A 26410-nucleotide genomic window follows, 5' to 3' on the forward strand; every position below is an offset into this window, starting at 1 on the left:
AGCAGTGTGGGAGATAGGTGCATGGTGCATATTGTTTTTGGAAAAAGAATGAATGGATCCAATAGTGGGATCCAAATGATCGAGTTCTAGCAGTTGGCAGGGGCCCACTTGCCAGCCCAGGAGTGGAGGAGGAATCAGAATATTTTAATCTGTTACAGCCAGTCTATGCTGGCCCTGTAGTCCAAACCAAGACTTTGCAGAGCATCATTTTTTACAACTGTAAAGGAGGGATGTGGGGTCTCAAGACTGGACAGATTCTTAATTAGCTGACTTGAGACTCCCAATGTAGGAGTTTGGGGATACTCCTTTGGAACCTAAATTCCTTTCCCCCAATAATGCTGTTAATACAGAAACCTGGCTTTGGAGTGACATTGCTTCCTGGGGAAGGATCGAGATTAATTGCACTTTTCATGCCCTGTACTTTCTGCATTACCTGTAATAATAATGTACATAGATTAGGTAGGGAGGATATTAAACAGAAGGATTTATGAACATTTGAATATTAAGTTGGTTATCTGTGGCTACCTTAAATGCAAGGTTGTCAAAAATAATTACAGTATACTAGCAAATACTGGCTACCAGAGACAATATAAATACCCTGAGTCAGTGCATATTGGGCTTTTGGCATGAATCATTTGCTCAACAAGGATTGGGAATACGTTCTTCATATTTATGAGGAGGAAATGAAAGAGAGCACAGATGGGGGAGGGGAGAGGAACAGGCAAAATTAATGGTGTCGCAGACCCACTGTATTAAACCCAGTACAGTGGCAGCCCCCTGTGAGGAGGGACCACACTTGGGCTGTGGGGAGCTCTGACACTGCAGCCTCCCGTTTTGTATGCATGCAAGGGTTTTTTGATGCTTTGTTTTTAATGGCCGCACCACTGATGTTCAGGTTTTATGATCAGGGACATTTGTAGAGTGTGTGGAGGGTGAGGTCACTAAGTGGTTTGCAGTTGACTTCTGTAAAACCCAACTTGTCAAGCAGAAGACATTTGAGAAGGATATTGATGAATGCCCATCCATCTGTGGGGCAGGAAAACATGCCTAGTTGTTAATTTCTCAATGCAGAAAGCAGTGATGACATGGAAAAGCAACTGCCATGAAAAAAAATTATGATAGATTAGACCAGGCAATTCTGAAAGCAGCTGATGTTTGCAAGTTAGGTTAACAGTTCAAACCCTACCTACACGGTCAGAGATTTATTCCGTGTTCTGAAGGTCCCACTTACCACTCACTAGGCTGCACTGTACATTGTCTTCCCAAGGCCCAGCTACCTGGAATGTCAGAATATCAAATTGTTGGCAAATATGATAGTTCTGAGAGGAAGAAACAGTTTCCTGATGGCAGTGCCATAAAAACACTGGTCATAGGTTACACTTGCTGCTTTGACCTTCCTAGTTAAATTCTAATAATTTGTTTCATGTGTGTACTTTTGGTTCATAATATTTATTAGTGTATATCAATACTTTTGATATTTTTAATCATATAGTTTAGATTTGACATCTCAGCAAACCCAACTTGATGTGTGTGTGTGTATATATATATGAAACGAAGTCTTCCTCTGTCGCCCAGGCTGGAGTGCAATGGCGCAATCTCAGCTCACTGCAGCCTCCACCTCCTGGATTCAAGCGATTCTCCTGCCTCAGCCTCCCAAGTAGCTGGGACTACAGGCGCCCACCACCATGCCCAGCTAATTTTTGTATTTTTTTAAGTAGAGACAGGGTTTCACCATGTTGCCCAGGCTGGTATCAAACTCCTGACCTCAAGTGATCCACCTGCCTTGGCCTCCCAAAGTGCTGGGATTACAGGCATGAGCCACCATGCCTGGCAGATTTTTTTGTTTTGTTTTTGTTTTTTTTGAGACAGAGTCTCACTCTATTGCCCAGGCTGAAGTACAGTGGCATGATCTTGGCTCACTGCAGCCTCAACCTCCCAGGCTCCAACAATCCTCCTTCTTCAGCTTCCTGAGTAGCTGGGACTACATGCCTGAGTGCCACCACACCCAGCCAATTTTTTTAATTTGTAGAGTTGGGGTTTCACCATGTTTCCCAGGCTGGTCTCAAACTCCTGAGCTCAAGCTACCTGCCCGCTTTGGCCTCCCAAAGTGTTAGGATTACAGGTGTGAGCAACAGTGCCCGGCCTCCAGTTTGATTTCTGACTCTGGCCCGGTTGAAAAATGTACACCTGAAATTAATTTATTCAGCAAGTAATTACTGAGCACCTGCTGTGCAGCAAAAACCATGCTAGGCTTGTATTTATAGTAGGAACAGAGATAGTTTTGGTCTTCATGGTTCTTAAACTCTAGAAGCAAGACAGATATTAAACAAATAACCCCACAAATTGATAGGGAGGGAAAAAGAGAGTGCCAAGAGGGAACATAACACAGTTTAGATGATAAGAACTCCCTGCTTGGCTTTCAGAGACGTGACACAGTACAGGTGGAGGTGGGATCTTGGCTCCCATGTGCAGAGATGGAAGTAGCAGCCCTTCTTCTCTAAGCAAGATGGAACAACAGCCTGAGAAGTTGCTGTCCAGGGCAGAGTGATGGCTGACCAACTAGATGCTTGTCCAAGGATGCTGAACAAGTAAACGGAGAGCATGTTCACATTGGGCTTCGGGGATGAGGCACTTCTGCAAAGTGGGCACATGGAGTGCATTGCTAGTATCCTAACAGGAGAGATTTGGGATTTGAGCCCATCATTCTTTCCTTAACTGGCTCTGACTAGAGAGGGGGAACTAAGCTGCAAATTACTCTGAAGATTTTAATGAAATCTCCAAAGTGGCCCCACATATTTAAGTTGCAGGGTAGATATCTTTAGAGCTCATTTCCAGCTTGAAATGCAGGCTGCAAGTGCCGGCGTGTTTGCAAAGAATTCTCTCTCGCAATTACAGAATGGTGTACTGTCTTCGATTTTTGTAACTGGTATTTGTACACCAGTTACCGAAACTGCGCACTGTGGACCCCATATACTACCACTAAACAGAAACTTTAGGAGGCCCTTGTGCGTGTCATTTTAGAAGATGTGTAATATTGAGGCAGCAGGGCTTTCACTCTGTATTAGTTTATGATTCTTGGGATTTTGCAAAATGTATCTAGCAACTGAAATGTGTGTCAGTATGCAGACTGGTGATCACTTAGGAGTGTGATTGGTTCCCTATTAGGTTTAGATGCAGCTGTTTCCTACGAGTGCTTCAGGAATTTGCTCTTCCTAAAACCTCCTGGCCTTGAGATCTGATGCTCAGGGCTGAATGGCATCCTGGTCCCGGGATGTGTGTGCACAGCTGCCCTCTGCTGGGTTATGTCTAAAGCATCTCCTGGGTTGCTCCTGCCTCACCAAGGCCGTGTCTGAGTTGAGTGGCTTTGAGGTTCCGCAGATGAAACTCCTTCCTGAGGGCCACACGAGTCCCTGCGTAACCACTGGGGAACATTAACTGTCACCTACTCTAATTAACCTGCTGTCATAAAGCTGCACAAGTCATTGTGTTAAATATGCATCTGGAAGCCAAAATGGCAAACCCACCACAGGCCTGTTCAGATTAATAGTCTGTATCTCTTTTCTTTCTTCCCAAGAGTCATCTGGGGAACGTGTTAGTAGATATGAAGCTCATTGACATCAAGGACACACTGCCTGTGGGCTTCATCCCAATTCAGGAGACGGTGGACACACGTGAGTCATCCTTTAGTAGCACTCATCACAATGAGGGTTTTCTTCCTCCAGGTATATTTGTAGGTGTGTTTTTTTATGTGCATTTTTCTTCAGAAACACTTTTGGAGGCCTTACTGTGTGCCCATGAACAAACCCTGCTGCTTTTGATGTGTGTCTGGCTGGGTTCTCCAAGGAGTTTGCAGAGTATTCTGGGTAGCGGCATGTAAATGAGCAGAACGTGCCTTTCTTTTAGAATAGTGCTCCCTGCTGAATCGGCTCACTGGGGAACAAAATGGTGAAACTAGATATAGTTTGTCTTTAGTCCTTCCTCTGGTGTTGCTGAAGCCAAGCTTGGCACAAGACCCAGAAGAAAGCGGAAAGAAAACAATCAAAAGACACCCAGAGAAGAAAGACACCCAAAGAAAACGATCAAAAGACACAAGGCCAATAATGTGCCCATTTGGGGCCCATAGAGCAAACAAGAAAAGTGAGAATCAAAAAGACTGCAAATTAAAGTTCATAGGTTGGAATTGGAGTGAATATTCTGACCACTGAGCAGGTCCAGGCAGAAGTGAATCACTGAGGAATTCGGCAGCGTCTTCAGGGTGCTGGAGCCCTTGGAACTTCTTGACCCACACGTGGGTTATTAAATGGTGCTGGAAAAGCTCTGGTGATTTGGCTTCCTTGTTTTGGTGTAATTTAACTTACCTTGTTTCATTTTTAATCACTGGTCAGCCAACTTTATGGTATTTACAACAGTGAAGCAGTGAATACAAAACAAATACAGAGAATCCTTTCATTACAACTCAGGGTTCATTTATTAAATTCTCTGTCTCATTTTCTGTCTCATACTTTATTCTTTGATAATTAGCCCCACTTTGGTCCCACTGTTTTTTGCTGTTTTCTTGCTAGCACTTCATATGGTATGAACTAGAGTTTCTATCTCTATGCAGATCCTCCCAACTGTTATTTTCATGAAACCAGCAGACCCCATTGTATAGCATATTTTTATTTACCTGATGGTCTCTTCACGTTTCAACATTGGATTGCTTTTTGCCATTTATTATTTTATGTATTGCCTGATAATCATAACAGCTGATATTTACTATGCATTTACTGTATGCTCACCCCTGTGATAAATGCTTTGCCTCCCTGATTTCATTTAATCTTCAGAAGACCCCTCTTTAGAGATGGACTTTATTATACCCATTTCAGATATGAGAAAAATGAAGCACACTGACTCCTTAGGGATTAAAGAACTTAGCCAAGGTCATGCATCTGGAACTGGAGGAATAACTAGAATGCTCACCTACGTCTTACTCCAGCCACAGTTTTAACCACAGTGGCACACTGGAAGAGCATGTGTATAAGCACCTTTTACAGATATGTTTTATATTAATGTATAGAGTTTTAAAAAATTAAGATATAACTCACATACCATGCAATTCACCTATTTAACATGCACAGTTCAGTGGCTTTTAGTAAATGCACAGTTGTGCAAACGTTATTGCACATTGTATCACCCCCAAAACCCATTTTCAGGATATCACCCCTGTACCCCTTAGCAATCACTCTCTAATTTCTCTCCAACCCTTACCTCCCCACTCCCTGCCAGCCCTAGGCAACCACTGATCTACTTTCTATATAGATTTGCCTACTCCGGACATTTCATATAAATGGAATCATACAGCGTGTGGTCTTTTGTGACCAGCTTCTCTCACTTAGCATAATGTTTTCAAGGTTGGCCTATGTTGTAGGATAGATCATTACTTTATTCCTTCTTATCACCAAATAATATAACATATGGAAATACCACATTTTGGTTATCCATTCAACTGATGGATATCTGAGTTGTTTGTACTTTTTGGCTGTTAGGAATGAGGCTGCTATGAACATTCATGTACAAGTTTTTGTTGGGCTTATGTTTTCGTTTCTGTTGGGTATCTACCTAGTCATGGAATTGCTGGGTCATATGGTAACTTGATATTTTTGAGGAACTACCAAATGATGTTTCAAAGGAGCTCCACTGTTTTTTATTCCCACCAGCAGTGTCCGTAGATTCCAATTCCTCCACATCTTCACCAGCACTTTGTTATTGTCTGTCTCTTTGATTCTGGTCATCTTAGTGGGTGTGAAATGGAATCTCCTCGTGCTTTCTGTTTGCCCTTCTCTGATTGCAAACGATGTTGAGCATCTTTTTATGTGCTTGTTGGCCATTTGTATTATCTGCTCTGCCTAGGATCTACAGTTTTCTCCAAAACTTGGATCACTTTCCTCCTTTTCCCCTGTGTTTTTCACAGTTTGAAAATTTGCATTGATGTTCACTTTTTGACAGTCAGTTGACTTCGAATGTCTTTATACTGATGTGCTGTGGAGCCGCAACGGGTTTTCCATTCTGCATTTTCCTCTAGGTTAGTTGGACCAGTTCACTGAGGCTCTGTCCTGTCTGGAGGCCAGCTGCTGTGGGGCCCAGGGGTCCTGGTTGGGAAGTTTCTCCCCTGTGACTGGGAGTACACAGGTTGCTGTCCCAAGTGTGGACTCTGAGATCGGTCCTGGGCCCAATGCCAGGTGCCTTGTCACACAGGAGGGTGGGCAGCAGGGAGTCTCTTCATTTCTGGTTCTAGCAACATTTCCTGGAGCTTTTACCCAGGGAACAGAGGAGCCCAAGCTGACCATATAAGCCTTGTGGTCAGCTCTGTATCATTTGAGAGTATTCAAGGCCCTGATTTTATGAAGTCAGCCAAAAACAGGAGGCTCCTGTAATTCATTTAAAATATAGTTTGCTGTAATCCATATAGCACTGAAAAGCTGGAAGACTGTTTGTTTTAGTAAAGTGCTGTGTACTTTCTCTGTGTTCATTAGCATGACTGAACACATTTCTATTGACTATGTATAATATGTTTTCTTAAAATTAGGCCTGCTTAAGCATGTGTAATTAGTGGCTCCATCTCTTAACCCCGAGTTTGCTGCAGACAGAGGAATGGAGCCAAGAGCAGCGTGGCAACAGCAAGTGAAACACCCAGCGTTAGTTTTCTTTGTGTAAAGGTCTCTCTTCTTCACGCTTTCTAAGGCCAATCTGATCAGCTGATAATCTTTGAAGTTGCAGAGTTGCTGTGAACAGCGCCCCCAACTCCCCAGGTTGCTGTCCCAAGTGTGGACTCTGAGGTTGGGTCTTGTCACACAGGAGGGTGGGCAGCAGAGGCCTCTTCATTTCCAGTTCTAGGATCATTTCCTAGATGTTTAGCAATGTTTAGGGTCTGGATTCAGAACGTCGTTTCTCTCCGCTCATAGATCTGCTCTACCCCTCAGTTTCTGTGCCTGAGGAACCCACAAAGTTATCTGACTCTTTAAAAAACAACCCTACCCCCCTAAAAATATAATAACAAAACAATTCCACTGATTTTCTTGTCCCCCTCCCCACTCCGGCCCCTATAAGAAACCCTGGGCAGGACTGTACTTCCCCTCATTCTGTTCCTCCATTTGAGTGTGCTGTTGAATGTCTTACTTCCTGCCACAGAATTGCAAGGTCTTGAAACCCAATACCAAGCACAGGCATAAATTACACGCTAGAGGCTTACTTGTCAATAATGACAGTAAGATCCTACACAGCTGTTCTTTACTGAGCACTTACTGTGTGCCAGGCACTGGGCTAAGTGGATCATATGTGTTGGCACAGTGCATCCAACCCACATCCCTGTAGGGTGGGTTTCATTAACTCCCTTTTACAGTTTACCAAGACTCAGGGAAATTAAGTAACTTGACTAAGGTCACAGTGCCAGAAAATGTTGGTGTTGGGATTTCAACCCAGATCTGTCTGACTCATGTATTAAATCGGTGCAGTTGGTTGAAACTCAGGTTTAAAAGCACAAATAAACACACACCTCCCGTTGGTCAGCACTGGAGGTTGCTAGAACACCAACTCCTTACTCTAAGGCTTGATAAGTAAGAGAAAAGAATCACGTGCTTATCCTTTTTTTCCTATACAAAACTTATTTCAGGGAGACCAAATAGTTGATGAAGGAAAGTTATTTTTTATATATAGAAGGATTCTAGCTAAAAAATGCAGAAGGCGGCCAGGCGTGGTGGCTCACGCCTGTAATCCCAGCACTTTGGGAGGCCAAGGAGGGTGGATCACGAGGTCAGGAGTTCAAGACCAGCCTGACAAACATGGTGAAACCCATCTCTACTAAAAATACAAAAATGAGCCAAGCATGGTGACACACATCTGTAATCCCAGCTACTCAGGAGGCTGGGGCAGGAGAATCACTTGAACCCAGGAGGTGGAGGTTGCAGTGAGCCAAGATCATGCCACTGCACTCCAGCCTAGGTGACAGAGTGAGACTCCATCTCAAAAAAAAAAAAAAAAAAAAAAAAGAGCAGAAGGAATGACAGAGTTCGAAAATCACCATTGTGAACCTTTAATAAAACATGGATCTTAGCAACAGTCATCAGAGGGTGAGAAAGTGCTCAGAGGATGGCAGTTGGGGAACTGTGTGACCAAGGTCCTGGGCCGACACCAGCAGAGCTCAGCAAGAATGGCCCAGCCAGACTCCAGGCCTCACTATATGATAGCCTAGACTTACACGTACCCCCGGACAGCATGCATGCCTAAAAAACCTAACCGGAGTCTAATCGAGGCTTTAGCTCTGCCATCCTACAGGAGGCACAGGGGAGTGACCCGATTTCTCCAACCTGTTAGTGCCCCGAAGAAAAGGGAGCAGGAGTGGTTGTTCCAGAGTCAAATGGTCTGGGAGGCCTGACACCCAGAGGTAGTGCCTCGGCATCCTGGGATCCAGATGCAGACAGACTGGAGAAGACGTGGATGTAGGCTCTCTATTGGGTGATAGGAATTCTGTTCGTTTTGTTAGGAGTGATGATGGCATGGTGGTCTTTAAAGAACAGTGTCCTGGATGCCTACTGAGGTATTGATGGTGACACAACGTGGTGTCGTCAGGGACTCATTTTAAATATCCAGCAAAACTGCAGGGGCGGGAGGGGAGGAAACCAGCTTGTCCATTGTGCACAGCATTGACACTGGGTGACGGGAACACGTGGATTCATTCCACTGTTCCCTCTGCTTTGGGGTATGTTTGAAGATTTCTATAATAAAAAGCAGAAAAGAAAAGAAGTCCGTGTGGTGAAATGTGTTAATGCTCAGGGCGTCAGTGTGCAGGATTCTGACGGCTGAGCAGTGAGCAGATTGTGGTTATGGCTCTTAGAAGCCACCCAGATTTACTGCAGGGTGTGTGGTCCCCTTCTCAGCAAGGGGTGTCTGGGTTGGGTCCTGCATGCAGAGCAGGGTGACTGCAGCCCCGGGGAAGGCAGGCGGCAGAGCCCAGCCCTTCTGTCCAGCAGCTTAGGTGACCTGCCACTTCTGCTGCCAGGAATAGGGCATGACAGGGGATGTGGTTTTCAGAATAGAGATGCTGGTATCTCTGGAAAACTCATACCTTTTCTGTTGTCCTTTCCTTCAGAGGAAGTGGCTTTTAGGAAGAAGAGGCTGTGCATTAAATTTATTCCACGGGATTCAACGGAAGCTGCGATTTGTGACATTCGGATCATGGGCCGGACCAAGCAGGCCCCGCCTCAGTACACGTTTATTGGGTGAGTCTTAATGACAGGACTCTCAGCTGCTGCTCTTCCCTGAGAGCACTCAGGCCACTCCAGGCAATGAGGTCCAAGAGATTTCCATGCAGCCCCCCAGGCTCTCAGCCATGGACCTCTGTCAGCCCAGTGCTCCTCGCTGCCCTTCCTGCTCAGCTGCGGTCTCTCCACGCCTCAGCTCGCACTGCTGACTCCACCTTAGGGCCTTTCCTCCCCTGCCCTTCTGCACATTCAGCCTTGAAGCTCCTCTGGGTCCTTCCCTGACACCCTGTGATGCCACCGGCCTCAGCTCTCCACACTCATTATTCACCCTAGGAAAGGTCACAGGGACCTATTTTGTACCACGGGGCCAAGGCCACTGGATGTGGTTATAAGTGAGGCAAAGGCCGTGCTGTCACAGAGCTGATGTTCTAAAAGGGACAGACGAGCAATAAACAAGAAAATAAATGAGATAATTCCAGACAGTGAAGAAAGTGAAACACAGTGATGGAGTGGGGGTCTCTTCTGTGAGGGGGTCAGGAAGGTGACAGTTGAGCAGAGACCTGAATGTCAGGAAACCAGCCATGCACAGATGTGAAGGCAGAGCCTTCGAGGCAGAGCGGAAGCAGAAGGAGAGAAGTGGGAATGAGCATGGCACATTCTGGGAGCAGAACACAGCCCTGTGTAGCTGGAAGAGCCAGAGGGAATGTTGGGACAAGGGCGAGGGTTGGCAGGACCTCCTAGGACGTGGCCTGGAGTTTATTCCAAGCACACTGGAAAGTCAATGGAGGGCTCCAAGTCAGGAAGAAACATAAATGTTACACAGCTGCATGATAATTCCCCAGTAAGCAGAGAACTGCTGAGGACTGGGCCCGTTTGTGTCTTGTTCCTCTAGTAGCCTCAGCACTGAGCATGGGCCTGGCTCTGTTGTGGCTCCATAAATACTTAGTACAATGAAATTCCAGGGTTTCACTTAGGGCTCTGTTGATTGTAAGTGACAGGAAACCCAACCCAGTTTGGCTTGAGCAAAAGGAATAATTTATTGGCTGGCATCACAGAAGAGTTGGGGAGGCAGGACTGGCACACCTGGAAGCAGAAGCTTGAAGGCCGGCACTGAGTTCTGGTTTCCCTGTCTCCCCCTGGCTCTGGTGCTGGGCTCTGTTCTGACATGTTTCCCCCTCGAGGAGGCCCTGGTGCTACAGTAGCTCCACCTGCTTTTCATCCAGGTTCAAGTCCAGAGGCCAAGGGCAAGTTTGTGTTCCTGATAGTTCAAAAGAAGTTCTAGAATTTAATCTCATTGGTCTTGATTGATCTAGGTAGGGTCATGTGCACCCTGGGCTGGTCACTGTTTTCTGGAAAATTCTTCCATTGACCAGGCCTGAGCAGGAAGTAGGATCAGCTCCACTGGAACTCAAGGATTAACCATGAGTGGTGCTGCTCCTAAAATATGGAGGGGAAGTCAAAAGTCAGAAAGGGGGTGAGTGGATGCCAGCTGTCCAGAAGGAAATAGATGTTCACCTTCTTCAGTCAACTGAAATCCAGGTGTGCACTTTACTCGGTGTGTCAGATGGTTTACAGCCCCCTCAGCCATGTGCCTCTTCCCTGGCCAGGCCTGGCAGGGGCCATGTGTCTCCCTGTGGGCTCCCAGAGACACCCTGTCCTCCTCGGCTTCTGAGGCCAGCCTCCTGGCTCAGGCCTGTACTCTGCTTTACTCTTGTTCATTTGAGCCCAGAGCTGCCTTTTTATCAGCCAGGGCCTTTCCTGATAGCCTAGACCCGGTGAGACAGCAGGTGAGCCCTTGTGGCATTTGCTTGAAGCATGCAGGGAGCAGGTACCACAGAAATGCAGAGTTTCACCTCGGTGGGTCTTCAGCTCTGGCATCTGAATGCTCTGTGTCAAGATCATGTGGTTAAGAAGGACTCTGTGATCATTCCCTTCCTACACACTCAAAAATCCTGTTTTGCAACGTGGTTTACACTAATTATGTAAACAGGACTACAGGAGTAGGAAATAGTTAGAATAAACATACATCAGGCACCTCAGAAGCATCCATTTACATACAAATGGCAGAAACCAGCAATTTAGTAATGAACTTTTCAATCTAATTTCAGTTGCTATGTGTATCTTTAACTACAAACTATCCTGTTGTAAAAAGATTCCATTTTTAACCAATTTAAATAATTTTAAGGAATAGATATTTACCAGTATGTACCTTGATAAAACCAAAGCCTTTTTTCCTTTATATCACTTTGGAAATATTGCTATAGTTTTGTTTCACCTCGGGCCAACAGTTCTCTTCCAGAGGAAGACAATTCCAGTGTTATTTTTAAGCAAGGAAAGAGAATTCAGTATTCAGAACTCTAAGTCACTTATTCTTAAAAGCGGGCACAGTTCCACATGTTACTTTGCAAGGGCTTGGGATTGTCAGTTGGGGAAGATAGAAACCTCACATTCCAAACAGCACCTCCAAAGCCTGGCAGCTGGAGGCCACGGCCCAGAGGTGGAGAAATCAGTGCAGCTCACTGGAATCACTCATCTAAGAAGACAGGATTGTGGTTTTACATGGTTCCTGTGGTGTTCTGAGAAGCTTATGAGGGGTTCCCACAGAATAAGGCTTTTTCCATTTTTTGAAGAGATTATATTCCTCTACATCAGGTCCCAAAGACGCAATTCTGTGGGGCAACTGCGAAGTTGGAAACTGAATATGGTGAAAATGATCCTGTCACTATTCCTAGGAGCGTGGCTGCCTCCTCAGTGCTCACGAGTGTGTGGTGTAGTAGGGGGCAGGGCTGTGGTGACTGTGCGAGGGAGGTCACAGGAGAGCTTATGCGGTGTCTGGGAGGCCCCTCGGTGTCCACTCCTAGTTGTGTGGTTCATGGGGCCTCGAGTTTTGTAGTTTGAAGATGACTCCCAAACTGACCCTGAGAATGAGTCCAACGGCAGGTGACACCCAGCTGCAAGAGCCTGTATCCTGAGATGGGAGTGTGTTATAGAGTAGGGGGCTAATTCTTCTCATGGTTAAAAACCAGCATCTCCCTATCTGTCTCTCCTCACTGCACAAAGGACTTGATGTGGATTATCACGTCACACTCTACAAGGAAATGGCAAAACAAAAAGAAGTTTGGAGAAGCAAGGAAAGTACCCGTTGGAGTAGGAAGGCAAGCTCGGGGAGGGTGATGCAGGCGGCCTTGTCCCAAAGGCCTGCCTAGATGGAACAGGTCACCCTCGTGTGAACTATGACACCCAGAGCACAAAGGAGGCGGTGGAACCCATTTCACATGGAGGGCGAGAATTGATTCCCTGGTGTTTGAGGCCATGCCTCTTTTAAATGAATAGGTTTGCTCTGTCACTCAGGTAAATGCTTTGTGCTAACCAGAGCCCTGAATATTTCTCTTTTTTCCTAAAGGGAACTGAACAGCATGGGGATCTGGTATCGAATGGGCAGAGTACCAAGAAATCATGACTCATCTCAACCCACAACGCCTTCCCAGTCATCAGCTGCCTCCACCCCAGCCCCCAACCTTCCCAGGTGAGGCCTTGTCGGGGTGTCTTGCGTTGTCCTGTGGTCTTGGGTCCCTGCACAACATTTTAGAACACCATCACTTAGTGTCTGCTGAAATAGTGCAAAGTACAGCTGAATAATTGTAGAAGCAATATATCTTTAGAGGAGATTTTTAAAAATCCACTTGGAAATCTTTGCATTACATGAATGCAAAGGCTATTCTGTAGTCTATTTTGCATGTTCTGCAGACTCCTAAAATTGCAGATTATGCCACTTAAAATTGGCTTGCTATTCAAAAGAGCTGCTAGCTACACACAGACACGTGCTGTGTAGCCATGGGGTTGGGGTCACTGGACTTAAGGTTAAATTCCTTCTCTGTCTTGGCCAGCAACTCATTTGAAACCCAGGAGGGTAGGTGAGTTCTTATATTCTTCATTTTCATATAATTTCTTTTTCCAATGAGCTATAAAGTAAGAAATGGGTAGTTTGGGTATGAGAGAATAGTGAGGAGTTTTTCAGGAAATGCTAGTTTTAACAATTGTCTCCGCAGAGAAACTTGGGTGAGCCAGCTGTTTGCTCTTCAACTGATTTCAGTCGTAACAGGTATAACAGTCTCTACACTTTCTGCAAAAAGAATCCTGTCAAATAAAAATCCTGTGCAGCACTAGGAGTAAACTGAGGGCAAGGAACAAACAGCACTGATGGATTAAGCTTGAGAAAGGGATTGCAAAAGTAAATAAAACAAGAACGGTGAGGCAGCAACACTTAGGGATTGACGTAACATAAATGAGAATGGATCTCCAAGCTTCCACGTGGGTGAATAGAGATTAACAAAATCTGTCAGGAACCGGACAGAAGAGTCGCCAGTGGGTCTTCCTGGACCCTCCACAATACAGCCTGCCCTCCGGGACATCGCACCAGCTCTCTGTACTCTGTTCCTCTGTGCCAAGCCTCCATCTCACTTGGAAGAATGTGCTGTAATGAGGCTCCAAAGCCCTGAGGACTCTGTCCTGTGGGACATCCCCCATAAATACAATCTGGTCTTTCTCATGACAGTTTCGCAAACCAAGAGTGGTATTTAAACTTAAGTACCCCTGGAATTGCCTGAAACTTTAGAAGCAGTTTTCAATTTCATTTGGCATAAAAAGATGGGAATCTGTAATAAGCCTCCCAGAGTTGCAGGGTGAACAGTTGAGTCTCTTTGTTGGGTTCAGGAGTGTACCGCCCATCAGCACTTGTTCCTCGTTTGTGAGCCAGAGCGCTGTCAGCTCCGCCCTGGAGGGCACTGCTGAGGGTCACTGTCTCCTGTGCTGAAGGCTATATCAGGTGTGTCACCTGTGCTGGGGAGTCAGCTAAGTCCATCACCTGTGTGTCAGGGTACTCCATCATCTGTGCTGAGGCCCATCACCTGTACTCAGCTCAAGTGTGGGCTCCTTGCAGAGGCTGGAGAGCCCCCACAGGAGCAATTGCCCTGAAGTTGTTACAGCTGCTCCCTGCTGACATCATGTGGTCTAGAAGGGCCCAGAAATGGGCACCACCTCAGGCAGGTTTTGACTTTCTGTGGATAAAGAAAGAACACCAGTTCTCTCAGATAAAGCAGAGAGAGCTCTCAGAAGCCTGCTGGTCACTGTGAGAGCAAAGTCACTTGCACCTGAAGCAAGACGGCCGAGAACACTGAGCCACCGGCAGCCTGGTGAGTTTGGAGGGTAGTGCATCAGAACCAAGTGTTTATAAGGCTTACGTATTTTATCACCTCTGCTGTACAGTTTATGGTTTACAATGGCTGCAAGGAAATTGGATCAGTTTTGTTTTACTTGCCAAATAAAACAAATGTCAAAATAGTCAATATAAAATGTATTCTAATTTGGCTGAGTTAAGTCAGCCAGTATGCAGCAGGATAATTGAATGTTCATTAATGCTTCCAAGTAAAAACCGTTTGTCTGTCCCAAGTTCTCCTGTGCGGTAGTTTACAGGTAGGATGCACACCTCTGTGAGCCTCATCCATCAGGGTTTTTTGGTTTTTGTGGGATTTTTTTTGTGTTGTTTTCCTATCCAGTATCTTTATTTTAAAATGAAATGTTGATTATTCATTCAAATTTTCCATTGAAGACCTAGGAAAGGATGAGTATGCTGTTTTATTCCTTGAGGCTTCAGGTTTCTACACTCTCCAGAGGAGGAATCCGATGGGGAGCAGTGGCTGGGGCTTGTGCTCCGGGTGCTGGGGGTCTGCCAGGAGCCCCTCAGTGGGGCCTGCAGGGCTGCACACCAGCTCCGGGATTTCCTGTCTTCCCTCTCCCAGCCAGAGCCCCGGACATTAAGCTGCACTGGCAGCTTCTATGCCTTTGCTCCCAGTGCTCCCTGCACATGAGGTGTGTTTGACAGGTCTCACGCAGAGGACTCCTCTCCCAGGAAGCCCTCCCGGAGGCTCTTGGGCTGGGCCTGTGCTGGGTCTTCTTCTCTGAACGCTTCCGGGGTATCTCGAGTCCGTGTGGTGGTGTGGGCACGTGGTGAGCCTACAAGGAGCTCCAACAGCGCCCACCTGAATCCAGGCACGAATTCAGTTTCACCATAAATGCGTCACTGGTAACTCCTCCAGACGACTCCCTGGTCCCTGAGCACTGCGTGAGTCTTTTCCGATGGCGAGAGTAATCCAGGCTTGTAGAAAATTGGCAGAATGTAGAAAGTATAAAAAAACAGGAATTCCATTTCCCACGAGCAAATGCTTATAACCTTTTGTTATATTTCCCTCAAGTCTTTTTCTTGTGTACTTTTTACATAGGTGATATCATATCGTGTAATAGCAAGTCCGCATCTTGCTACTGCTTTCTCAGGTAGCCTTAACCGTAAACCTGAGAACCACGTCCAGTGCGGTCTTTGTGTGGCGTGGATCGAGCCGCTGGGAGCGCGGTAACGCAGCGCCCTCTACTGTCCAGCCGTGGCGGTGGCGGGGAACGCGGTTCTGAGCCGGAGCTGGTGGCAGGCCCTTTCCCCGCAGAGCCCTGGCCCAGGCCAGCCGGGAGGACCTAGGAAGGGGTGGGTCACAGATCTTGCTGCCTTCTTGAGTCTGTATTCTTCTCCAAAGACAAAACCGTGTACTCCGCCTCCACTTCTTGTGTCATCACTCAGATTTCAAAGAATTTCCTGCCATTTTTTGGAATGCCATTCATTCCCAGCTTTATTTCAGATAAAGGTGGATCTTTGCACCGTCTGTAGGCCATCACCTGAGGACCTCGTGGTTCTAGCAGCACTGCCTTCTCTGTCCAAAATCAGGAACTGCCTCTAGAAGCAGGAGCTTCCCGCAGAAGCTCAGTTATTGCAGAAAATGCTGTGGTGTCACCGGCTTTGGAGTTGTCCTTTTGGAGCAGGCAGGTCCCCAGGGAGAGGGATGCTCCTGGGCTATATCCAGTGAGTTGGTGGCTAAGGCAGTAGAAGGTGGCTTGGCAGAGCTCCTCTCCCTCATACAGTGACGCTTTATCTCACACACAGACATCGCCACACACATCTCTTCACTGTCTTCTAGTGAAGAAGGGCACCCACTTCTTATGGGACCCAGAGCCTCTCCATATCTCTGGCCGCAGGCGCTCCATCCCCTGCCTGCCTGTGTCATGCACGTCAATCAACAGGAGAGAGCTGGCCTGGGGACGGAGGCACAGTCCCATCTCTGTGGCCCTCTTTGGGGCTGGGCCCAGCTTTGTGAGTCAGCCTCGGGCATGCGATCAGATGGGGGGTTTCTGATTCGGCTCTGTGCTGCTGTCTGGGGCAGGGGGGCCAAGAGAGGAAACACCTTCCTGGCCTCTATCAGAGCAGCCCCTCCACCGTCTCTCACATGCAGGGTGTCACCTGTTTCTGCTGGGAAGAAAAGGTTCCACTGCTGCTGGGACAGAGGTTGGGAAGAGCCCCATGAGGCAGGTGGGCTCACAACCGCTGGAGCACCAGAAGTCCCCAGTGTGATAAGGGAATGGCTCTGTGTCGACCCAGGAGGAGGCCCCTGGTGGGCTGCTGCCCTCTAGCTCAGCAAGCAGCAGAACCATGGCTTGATAAAGACATCAGAGGCATGCTTATCAAATTTGCAGATGAGGCAGAGTCATTAGGGTGAGCTGCCGTGCTGAATGACAGAATCAATACTCTGCATCTCCTCTACAGCCAGAACAACCTGCTGGAGTCAGGGAGGCGATGGGCGCAGGCGGAGAGGGCCCCCAAGGTTCAAAAATCCATCACACAGGAACCAAACTGAGGCCTGGCTTAGCAGCTGAGTGTGTGAAATGGCGGGGGTCGGAGCGTGGGTGTGTGGAGTGCAGCCTGGTGTGCACAGCGGGAAGCCCTGAGTGGAGTCCTGCTCCTGGGGCATGTCCACTGCCTCACACCACCAGGCAGAGGTTACCTGAATCCAGTGTCAAGTTTGAGGAATCCAGTTTGGACCTGAGTACAGACAGGCCAGCCCGCTGCAGATGTCTTAAGGGTCAATAGCAGAAGAGAAAGTAGAAGTGTTTCCAGGTAGGGATGGGGGGTGGAGAGATGGCTGGGGGCTCCAGAAGGCAGAATTAGGTCAGGTGGACTGAAGTTACAAGGAGGTAGATTTAGGCTTAACACTTTAAAAAAATCAGTAAAGACAGCTTCCCCAAGGTGAAAATTCTGTGGCATCAAGAAGCTGACCTGAGGGGTGATGCGCTCCCAGATGCTAGGCGTGGTCAGGCAGCATTTGGATCCTTCAGACCGCAGGAGAATTAGAGCAATCAGTGTTTCTTAAGCCTTATTTAAGAAACGTGTCTATTCCCTCTCCCCACCTACAGAAGTTCAGGTTCGGCAGACCTACGTGTTAGGGCCACAGACACCTTGCCCAGAGAACTTCAGGGCCCTCCAGTGGGCAGGGAGGGCACAGAGCAGCGAGCCTTGGTTTCAGAGGTTCTCAAGCCGCCATCGATGCTGCTTCTGTATCTGACTTGCAGCCATTGCCTTCCTCCACTCACCAGTGCCGAGGTCAGAGGGGGAGGCATGGATAGTGGAGAGTTGCTGCTGTGCAGCCTCCCTGAGAGGGAAGGCTCAGAGGGGACTCCCACAACGTCCGGGGCCCTCCCTTGGCGATGCGGACGCCATGTCTCCGTCCAGGGTAGGCAGGCATGAGCTGACGACGAGTGGTATTCTGTCCCTTTCAGAGTCTGTCAGAAACATGTAGTCTGGCCTCCGGGTGGCTAGGATTTTTGGGACATCTCGTGTTTATGTGAACATCCATCCTGCAGGGGCTCTCCTAGAAAATCTGCAACGTGTGGTTCCAGTAGCCTCACCCCACCCTTCCCGCTGACCTGGGCGGTCCTCACCATGGTCCTGAGGGAGAAGCTGCTGCCCAAACTCTCCTCCCCACAGACCCCAGGCCATGCACACATCCTGTGACCTTTCCCTAACACTGTCTCTCTTGGGGGAAAGGGTTATTTTCCCACCCGAAGCCACAGAGCATTTCTCAGCCATTGAGTTCTGACCGGCAGCCTCCCCTGTGAAGTGCAGCTCCCAGGAGCCTCTCGGCATGTCAGCCAGGCCTGGGTTGCCCGTAGGAGGTGACGTGGTGCTCGCTATTGCAGTCATCTTCCTGTAATTTGTCAGCTCCCCGCAAGTTGTCAGTCACACATTCGGAAGTATGTTTCTTAGTGACAGACATAATTGTACTTAACTTTTTGCATGGATGTTATCAATCTGTGACAGATACTCTGGGAAATGGGGCATTTTGATTGCAGAAGATCTGTCACATGCATTTAGTCTTCCTCTCAGGGACACCAGGATTCAGTCACAACTTTTGCATGTCGATGTCAGGTTTTGAGAACATAGATCCTTGCTGACCTCAAAAATCGTTCCATCACTCCGATCCCAGGGCTGTCATTGGAAAGGTTAATGGCCCTTCCTAGAGGAGAGGAAAATCATGCTGTAGTGATCTAGAATTCAGGCCGTGCCGCCCGGGCTTGTCCCCATCACATCGTTGTCAGAAGCCCATGAGCGTGCCACGCTCCGTCCTGGCCTCTCCAACCCTGCCTTCCCTCTGGACATGGGGATCAACTCCACTACTTTCTGATTAACTGGCAGAGTAAGTCAGCAGTGGGGGTGGAGCCTTAGTTCACCAGTTGGGGCCTTGTTGTCCACACTGACAGCCCCAAATCCTTTGGCTGCCTTCTGTCCATTTTCAATTGTAAGATGGCCCTTGTACCCCAGATGACATGTCGCCTGTCCTGTTGTTGCAGGACTTGAACGAAAGGCCCAGAATCGCACAGATCAGGGAGGCTGAGTTTTCCTTTTCCCGTTGAGGTGTTTACCTACCTGTTCAGAGTGGCAAAAGGCTTGGCGCTGGAGGCATTTGCCTGTGAGAAGTTTCTCCCTAGGGTTCAGTAGGGGAAGGCTCAGTGCAGAGGATCGGAGTTGAAATCTGTGGTTTCGTGTAAGGTGCATCATTTACGAGAGGGGTTCTGTGTATCCCAGGTGATTCCGATGACTCTTTTTGTCCCCTAGTAATAAATTGTGACATGGATTTTGAGCTCCACTTCCATAGTGGCAAGAAATGGTTTGGGGGCAGGTGAGCTAAGCAATGGAGCACTCTATCCTGGTCCCATCAAAAGAGGGCTTGGGGCGCTGGGTGTGGTGGCTCATGCCTGTAATCCTAGCACTTTGGGAGGCTGAGACGGGAGGATCACTTGAGTTCAGAAGTTCAAAACAAGTCTGCGCAACATGGCAAAACCCCGTCTCTACAAAAAAATCAAATACAAAAATTAGCTGGGTGTGGTGGCACAAGCCTGTGGTCCTAGCTACTCAGGAGGCTGAGTGAGAGGATTACTTGAGCCCAGAGGTCAAGGCTGCAGTGAGCTGTGATCATGATTCCTCCATTGCATTCCAGCCTGGGAGACAGTGCAAGATCCTATCTTAAAAAAAAAAAGGAAGAAGACGACGAGGGCTTGGCCCCTGCTTTTCTGGCATGGGGGCCTTCCGACACCTCTGCAGGTCATGTCCAGGCATAACCATGGGTCTGGCTTCACTTGGAAAAATTAGATTTCCTCTTCCTTCACACTAAAACCACACACGCTTTTTGTTTGTTTACCTCTAAAGACAGAACACACATTTTCATTGCCTTTTAAGATGAAGACTGTAGCACAGGGTTCTTTACACAGGGAGCACAGACATCAGCACGGGGGTGTGAATGATCCCACTGCGCAAGTGGCATCTTCCAGCCGAAAGGACCAGCAGCCAGCCCTGTCTCAGAGACGAGCCCTCTGGAGGGGTCGAACCTGAACACTAAATCAAAGATGGATCCGGGGTAGGCTTCTGGGGCTCAGGTATTATTTCTGTAAATAGCCTGCATTTACATTCTTTGCCTTTAACTTTAAAGTCCACGGTGGCCTGATAACTGCACTGGGGTTTTCAGACATGCATATATGTTCCTTTTTCCTCAATCCAGAACCTTCACTGGCTTCCTGTTATCTGACCGCCCCCCACACATCCTCTCACATTAATTAGGCGAGTCTCCTCTTGGCTCCAGGGCACACCATTGTTATTCCAAAAGCATCTCTGCTCTGGCCCTCACCATGCACCTCAGTTTGTACCAGCCCCTTCCCTCCTGGAAGAGTTAGACTGGACTCCAGAATGCTTAGGATTGGCCCTGACCAGCCCCGCCCCAGGCCTGTAGTAGCCCACACCAGTGCTAGAAAGCCTGGCCCGCGTCGTTTCCCTTCTTCTCCAGTTGCCTGCGTCATACGGCTTGGCATCTCACAGTTCCCTGTCATTGCTGCGTGTATTTCTGTTTGATCTTACTGACTAGATTTGCTGCTTACTGATGACAGAGATCCTCATGTTTTCCTTTTTCTCCTTTAAAGCCTCAAAAGAGGCTAGTCACACAGAAATAGCAATGATGATCATATTGCATCACCGTTCATCAAATCTGAGCGAGTACTTTCAACCATGTCATCTCATTCCATGCTCACAGTAAGTGCTCAGTGGAAAATGTGTGGCCCCAAGATGGTAAAGAACTCTGAATTCCAGGTGGCTGACATGTGTTAGGCACCCAGAAAGTATTTATTGGATGCATAAAGTGAGTTAGTTTAATACATAGGACTGGACATCATATTTTATGCATCGCCCCTTCCATCCGTCCATCCATCCAGCAGAGACTTATCATGCATTTATTAGGTGTGAGGTACTGTTCAAAGGCTTTACAAATAACTCCTTTAAATCTTTTTTTGTTTGTTTGTTTTGAGACAGAGTCTCACTGTTGCCCAGGCTGGAGTGCAGTGGTGCTATCTCGGCTCACTGCAACCTCTGCCTCCTGGGTTCAAGCAATTCTCTCACCTCAGCCTCCCAAGTAGCTGGGACTACAAACGTACGCCACCATGCCTAGCTAATTTTTTGTATTTTTAGTAGAGACGGGATTTCACCATATTGGCCAGGCTGGTCTTGAACTCCTGACCTCAAGTGATCCACCTGCCTCGACCTCCCAAAGTGCTAGGATTACAGGTGTGAGCCTCCACACCCGGCCAACTCGTTTAATTCTAATAATAGCTGTGTGAGTCAGTTACTATTATCAGCCCAGGTTTAAGTTGAGGCAACTGACATCGAGGAGGTCAAATCCCTTGCCCAAGGTCAGGGCTAGGATCTGCACCCAAGCAGGCAAGCTACCGTTAGTGTGCAGACTGTCATGAGGCCCCCGGCCATGAAGCCTTTCATCAGGGAACCAAGCATGTGCCTGGAGGGGCTGGTGGATAGGTGGGGTGCCCATTCAGGTGGCCCCGCCATCTTCCTGTACTGCTTCTCCAGGCTCCTGACCAGCAGCTGGTGAATGAGGACTTCCCAGGGCGTGTGGGTGGGGAACTCGTCCCGCAGAAGCCCCTCTGGTCGGAAACCGCCTAAGCAGTCTTAGGGAGACGTGTGAACTTTGGCTGGTGTCCAGCACACTTGCACTGTGGTCGCCGATTGAGGGAACATGTGGAGGCCGCCCCGGGAGGTCCCGGCACCACCATCCCTCCCTCGCTTTGAAGCGGACGTTTTAGCAGGGTTACGAGCAGTGTGGTTGATTCTGGTGATCATGAGAGTGGCATGAAAGAGACCTACAGAGCGAGATTATTTGAATATCTTCAAAATGCTCGTGAACAGAGCGGTGGCCACTCTTGGACCAGTATCAAACTTAGTTTTGGTGTCAGAGTAATTTTGAAGGGGAAATTTCATTAGAATGCAGTTCAGTATTGTTAGATATGAATGATGAGTTTAGGCTGAGCAATACACTTTTTGATATTAATTTTTAATACAGCTTCTTGGGAAGTCAGAGCTTCTATTTAATGAAGAATTGACGATTCGTCAGTTCAGCCCCCACCTTGGAGCTGGCCTTGGCGTTCGCACTCTCATGTCAGATTTTTGACAAGGTATTTGCTGCTTGTAAATGTGTTATCTTTGTAATTTTGGTGACTTTCTGAGTGTCTTATTTTTCTCAGTGGTCATGGTGGTTATGTGTGCATTTTTGTTGTTATCGTCCTGAGAAGCAGGGTTAGAAATGGGAAATTATTCCCTTCTGAGTCCAGCTCATAAGTGTGCAAGGGCTCTTTGTGCAGTTGGTTTCAGCGCCAGGGTTTGGAGAAAGGCTTTTTTCAGGATTATGAAAATAGTTTTCTGTGTGTCAGAACAGATTTATCAGTTCACTTTAGGGTCGGTTTTGTGAACCAGACCATTTAGAGGAGGATATTTTACCTTTTATCAGAGTGGAAGCTGACAGTCTATTTGCAGGTAGCTCTGTGGAATGTTTCACCTGGGTCTCTCAGTGTAAATCTAGCTGCCAGATAAAGTAAAAATGGGCGTTAAACCAGTAATATTTCCCAGGATTTTACTACCACCCCCCACCCCCCGCCCCAACTATGCTGCTCTATTTCAATGCAGTTTCAATTATTAATTGGGATATTTAATAAAATCCTTTGCTTGCAGTTACTTTTAAAAGGCCTTTTGAGTTCGTCTGGGTTTGGTTTTTGCCAGTGGGTAGGGTAGAATTCAATCTGAATATCCTTCATGAGCAGCAGATGTTTTGTTTCCAGTTGAATAATAATATTAATAATTATTATTATTAGAATAAATGCAGTTATTATTATCATCATTATTATTTCAGCTGTAATTTTCTGGGCATCTTGTGCCAGGCATTGTGTAAACATTTTATATATATATATATGCACACACATATACACACACAGATATATATGTAGTTTTAATCTTTATAACCATGTTGTGAGGTGAATAATTGTGTCCTCATTTTATTTTGTTTTGGTTTTGTGGGTTTTTTTTTTTTTTTTTTTTTGAGACGAAGTCTTGCTCCGTTACCCAGCCTACAGTGTTGAGAAGACTGAAGCTTGGAGAGATCATGACTCATCCAAGGGCAGAGACTTAGGATTTAGAGGGGTTGTGAGCAGAGGAGAGGTCTCACCATAACGCCCTGCCTGCCTTCAAGGAGCCTCAGGGCTTCCTGATTGAACGCTAACCCTCTGCCGTGAGCTAGCTGGACCTTGCATCCAGCCTGTAGCCCACATTCCACCTCCTCCTCACTCATGGCTGTATTTTGCTAAACAAATTGTTTTCCACAGCTTTTGAGTTGGATTGGGCAGGGAGGAGACAAGTGTTGCCTTTGGCTCTTTGATAGAGGATGTGCTGCATTCAGTCCAGACTGCAGCTTGCCCTGCGCTCTCACGCACACAGCCCTTTATGAATCTGACTTTGGCAGTCCCCCTACTCTTGAATTTTTGAAAAGCGGATATTTTAGTAGGCTGGAAGAAGATGAAAAGCTAGCGTTGCCCATATGTTCCTTGTTTTTAAAAGTAAGGTCAGCGAGGTTTAGAGACTCTTTAAATATTTCAGTTTATAAGATTAGACTAGATCATCTGGAATGGAAGTGTGGTGCCCCTGGTCCCAGACTTGGCTTTTTTCTTCATTTCTTTTATATGGGAGGTAGGTGTTTTGGCATTGCAAGGTTCAAGTGTAATAAAACTTAAATGTAGTGAATAAATACCATGATTTGGAGTGTTGCTGTGGCTATGAAAGTTAGTTTCCTTTCTTCATCTTTTTTTTTTTTATTAAGTAATCAGTGACTTGACAAATAGCAGATTGGTACAAGGATTGTAACTTAAGAAACTGAAAACTCCCATGCTTTAAAGGAGTATAGGCTTTGACATTTTTCTGCGGAAGCATTTTCTTCACTCATTTAAATCTTCCTAGGCTGAGATTAATCATTGATCCTGAAATGTACACTTGAATAGTTTGAAATTCAACACAAGTGTATATGTTTAGTGAAGACATTTTCTCTTGGGTTATCAGTGGTCAGTGATTGTAGTGGTGGTTTTGCTTGACCCCAGGGTATCTACAGAAGCCTAGGATCTGAGCAAATATCTAGCCCAACCGCAAGTTGGGACTAGATCTCACTTACTGGTACAGCACACCTAATGTTTTATGCCTCTCACCCAAAAAGCGTTTTTACGGCCAGGATGTGCCCATGGTCACCAACAGTAACTGCTGGGAGACACGTCAGGGAGAGGTAGCTGTGGTCACTGCCTTGTACAACAGCCAAAAGCCCAAAGCAGGAGGGACCCAGCCCTTCTCCCAGCACACAACGAGTGGGAGCTCTGTGTGCTGGCCGGCATTTCCCGTCACGTTCAATAGGACCGTTCACTCTTCATACTTCTTCAATTCTAAATTTCAGAAGTAATTTGTCACTTTAGAGGAGGGCGTCATTAATAACCATTATTTAGAACTGTCGAGTCTTCCTCTCTGTCTGTGAGTGTCTGAGTTAAGCATCCCCAAAACTGGCCTTGTTGGTGGCAAGCAGTGCCCCCACATTGACAGATCGAGACTACCCCACCCCCACCTACGCCCTCGCAACCCAGTTCTTCCCCGTCTGCCTTTAATCACCGCGAGGGGGGTGACAGGGAATGGCTATGGCATGTCCTCCTGGAATTCATTAGCGTTATTACCAAAGACCGTGTTGTAAATTGAGATTTTTTTTAACTGCTAGGAAAAAATTTCTCCTTAACTATTTCATTTTATTGTACTTAAAAAAAAGAAAGAAAGATTTTTCTCGTCAAACTTTTGGAGCAGAATAGTTCAGAAACCCGACTTCAGATCCCACTGGGTGTGGACCCTGAGTTGTAAATGAAGCTGAAATCGCATCTGGTTACCCTTGAGCTCTGGGGTGAGGGCCAAGGAAGAACCCCCAAACCTTCCGATGGGTGGTTAAGAAAAAGAATTGCCATTCAATGTATGTTAATGCGCATTGTTATTCTTTAACATTAAAATTCCACTAAAGTACTAATAATTACTGTTAATATCTTTCGGTGGAAACTTACAGTAAAGGAGCAGTAGTGGAAACAGTATTTAAGGGCGAGCTGCCGGCATGATAAGAATGCAAATAAGCGTTATTAGCCTAATGATTTTGCCGTCGCCATGGTTGTGCAGCAGCAGTGTTGTGAATATGTCATCTAGCACCCGTGAATTTGGAAAGTGTGTCAAAACACAACTTCAATTAGTTTGCTCTAATTATGGCTCTGGAGAGTTTGTAACTACATCACTCCTCATTAAAAGAGATTTTCTTATATGGATTAATGTAATATACAAAGGAAAGTTTCAAAGTTCCCGATGCCATTCGCTCCCCCGACGAATGAGCCAGGGGCAGGCCTGATGGATCCGGATCCGGGGTCTGTGCCTGCAGTGGGCCCAGGCAGGGGGCTGGGGAGGCTCCCTCCTTCTGCCTGGCCATCCACTTCCTGCTGAAAGTGGCCACTGCAAATGGAGCCTTTTCCACAAGAGGGGAAGTGAACCCATCGCAGGCTTTTAAGGAGAAATGGCTAACCTGAAACTATCAGGATGTCCCTCCTTCTCGGCTTCTCGGTGAAGGCTGGAAGCAGAAAGGTCTCTGGACCTACCATAGTCCAGTCCCATGTGCGCACTCAGCCCTTGGCCATGTCCTGGGTCCTTCGGGGAGATTATATGGGAAAATGTGTTGTTTTTGGTCATGTAGAATCACATGGTATCTATGAAATGTTAGTAAAAGTCTTTTCAGATAGCAAAGGCATACATTAAGGAAACGTAATCACCAAGCTGATGTATAGTTCTAAATGCTATAATTGAGCCTTGGCCATCTTGAAAGAAGAAAGAGAGTTCACGTTTTTTTGTCCTGTTGCGGACGTTCCCCTCCCCAAGGACACCTGTCCCACAGCGCCCACCCTCTTGAGTCCCACTCTGCAGGGTTTTGATGGCCACCTTGTCACCTTGCCTCAAATTGGCCTTGTGGGACTGTTCCTTGAGCTTTGCCGGCCCCACCTCCACCATTCTGCTGAGCCCCCGGCCACAGCGGCATCATGACTTCCATTGTGGGGGGCTCAGTGATGCATTTTGAACCCAAGAGTTAAATTTTAGAATGCCGGTTGAGGAGGCCTGGGTTTTGGTTTTCCTTTGATTTAGCCACACGGTGCAGATGATCCAAAATACAGCCTTGAAAACATTTTTGTGGGCCTTTGAGTGTTCTCTTTGTCATCACTTTTGGTGAGTAACTGTGTGTGTGTGTGTGTGTGTGTGTGTGTGTGTGTGAGTCCCTTGGGCCTTCTTTACACCACTCACAGGCAGTGTTACTTTGAGTGAGTTTTATCACTCTCTGAGCCTATTTCTTCCTCTGTGAAATGGGGATAAA

The 26410-nt window shown here is 47.0% G+C and overlaps 1 protein-coding gene across 1 annotated transcript in view; it reads left to right on the forward strand.

Moving 5' to 3' along the window:
• MVB12B (multivesicular body subunit 12B) overlaps positions 1-26410 on the forward strand; it is a 184619-nt gene that overhangs the window by 61940 nt on the left and 96269 nt on the right. Inside the window, exons 4-6 of the mRNA XM_032164755.2 lie at positions 3575-3671; positions 9125-9254; positions 12640-12762. Coding sequence (XP_032020646.2) covers positions 3575-3671; positions 9125-9254; positions 12640-12762 — 350 coding nt within the window. The remainder of the gene's footprint in view (positions 1-3574; positions 3672-9124; positions 9255-12639; positions 12763-26410) is intronic.

Source organism: Hylobates moloch, unplaced genomic scaffold (assembly GCF_009828535.3).
Source record: "Hylobates moloch isolate HMO894 unplaced genomic scaffold, HMol_V3 SCAFFOLD_10, whole genome shotgun sequence".
NCBI classification, from domain to species: Eukaryota; Metazoa; Chordata; class Mammalia; order Primates; family Hylobatidae; genus Hylobates; species Hylobates moloch.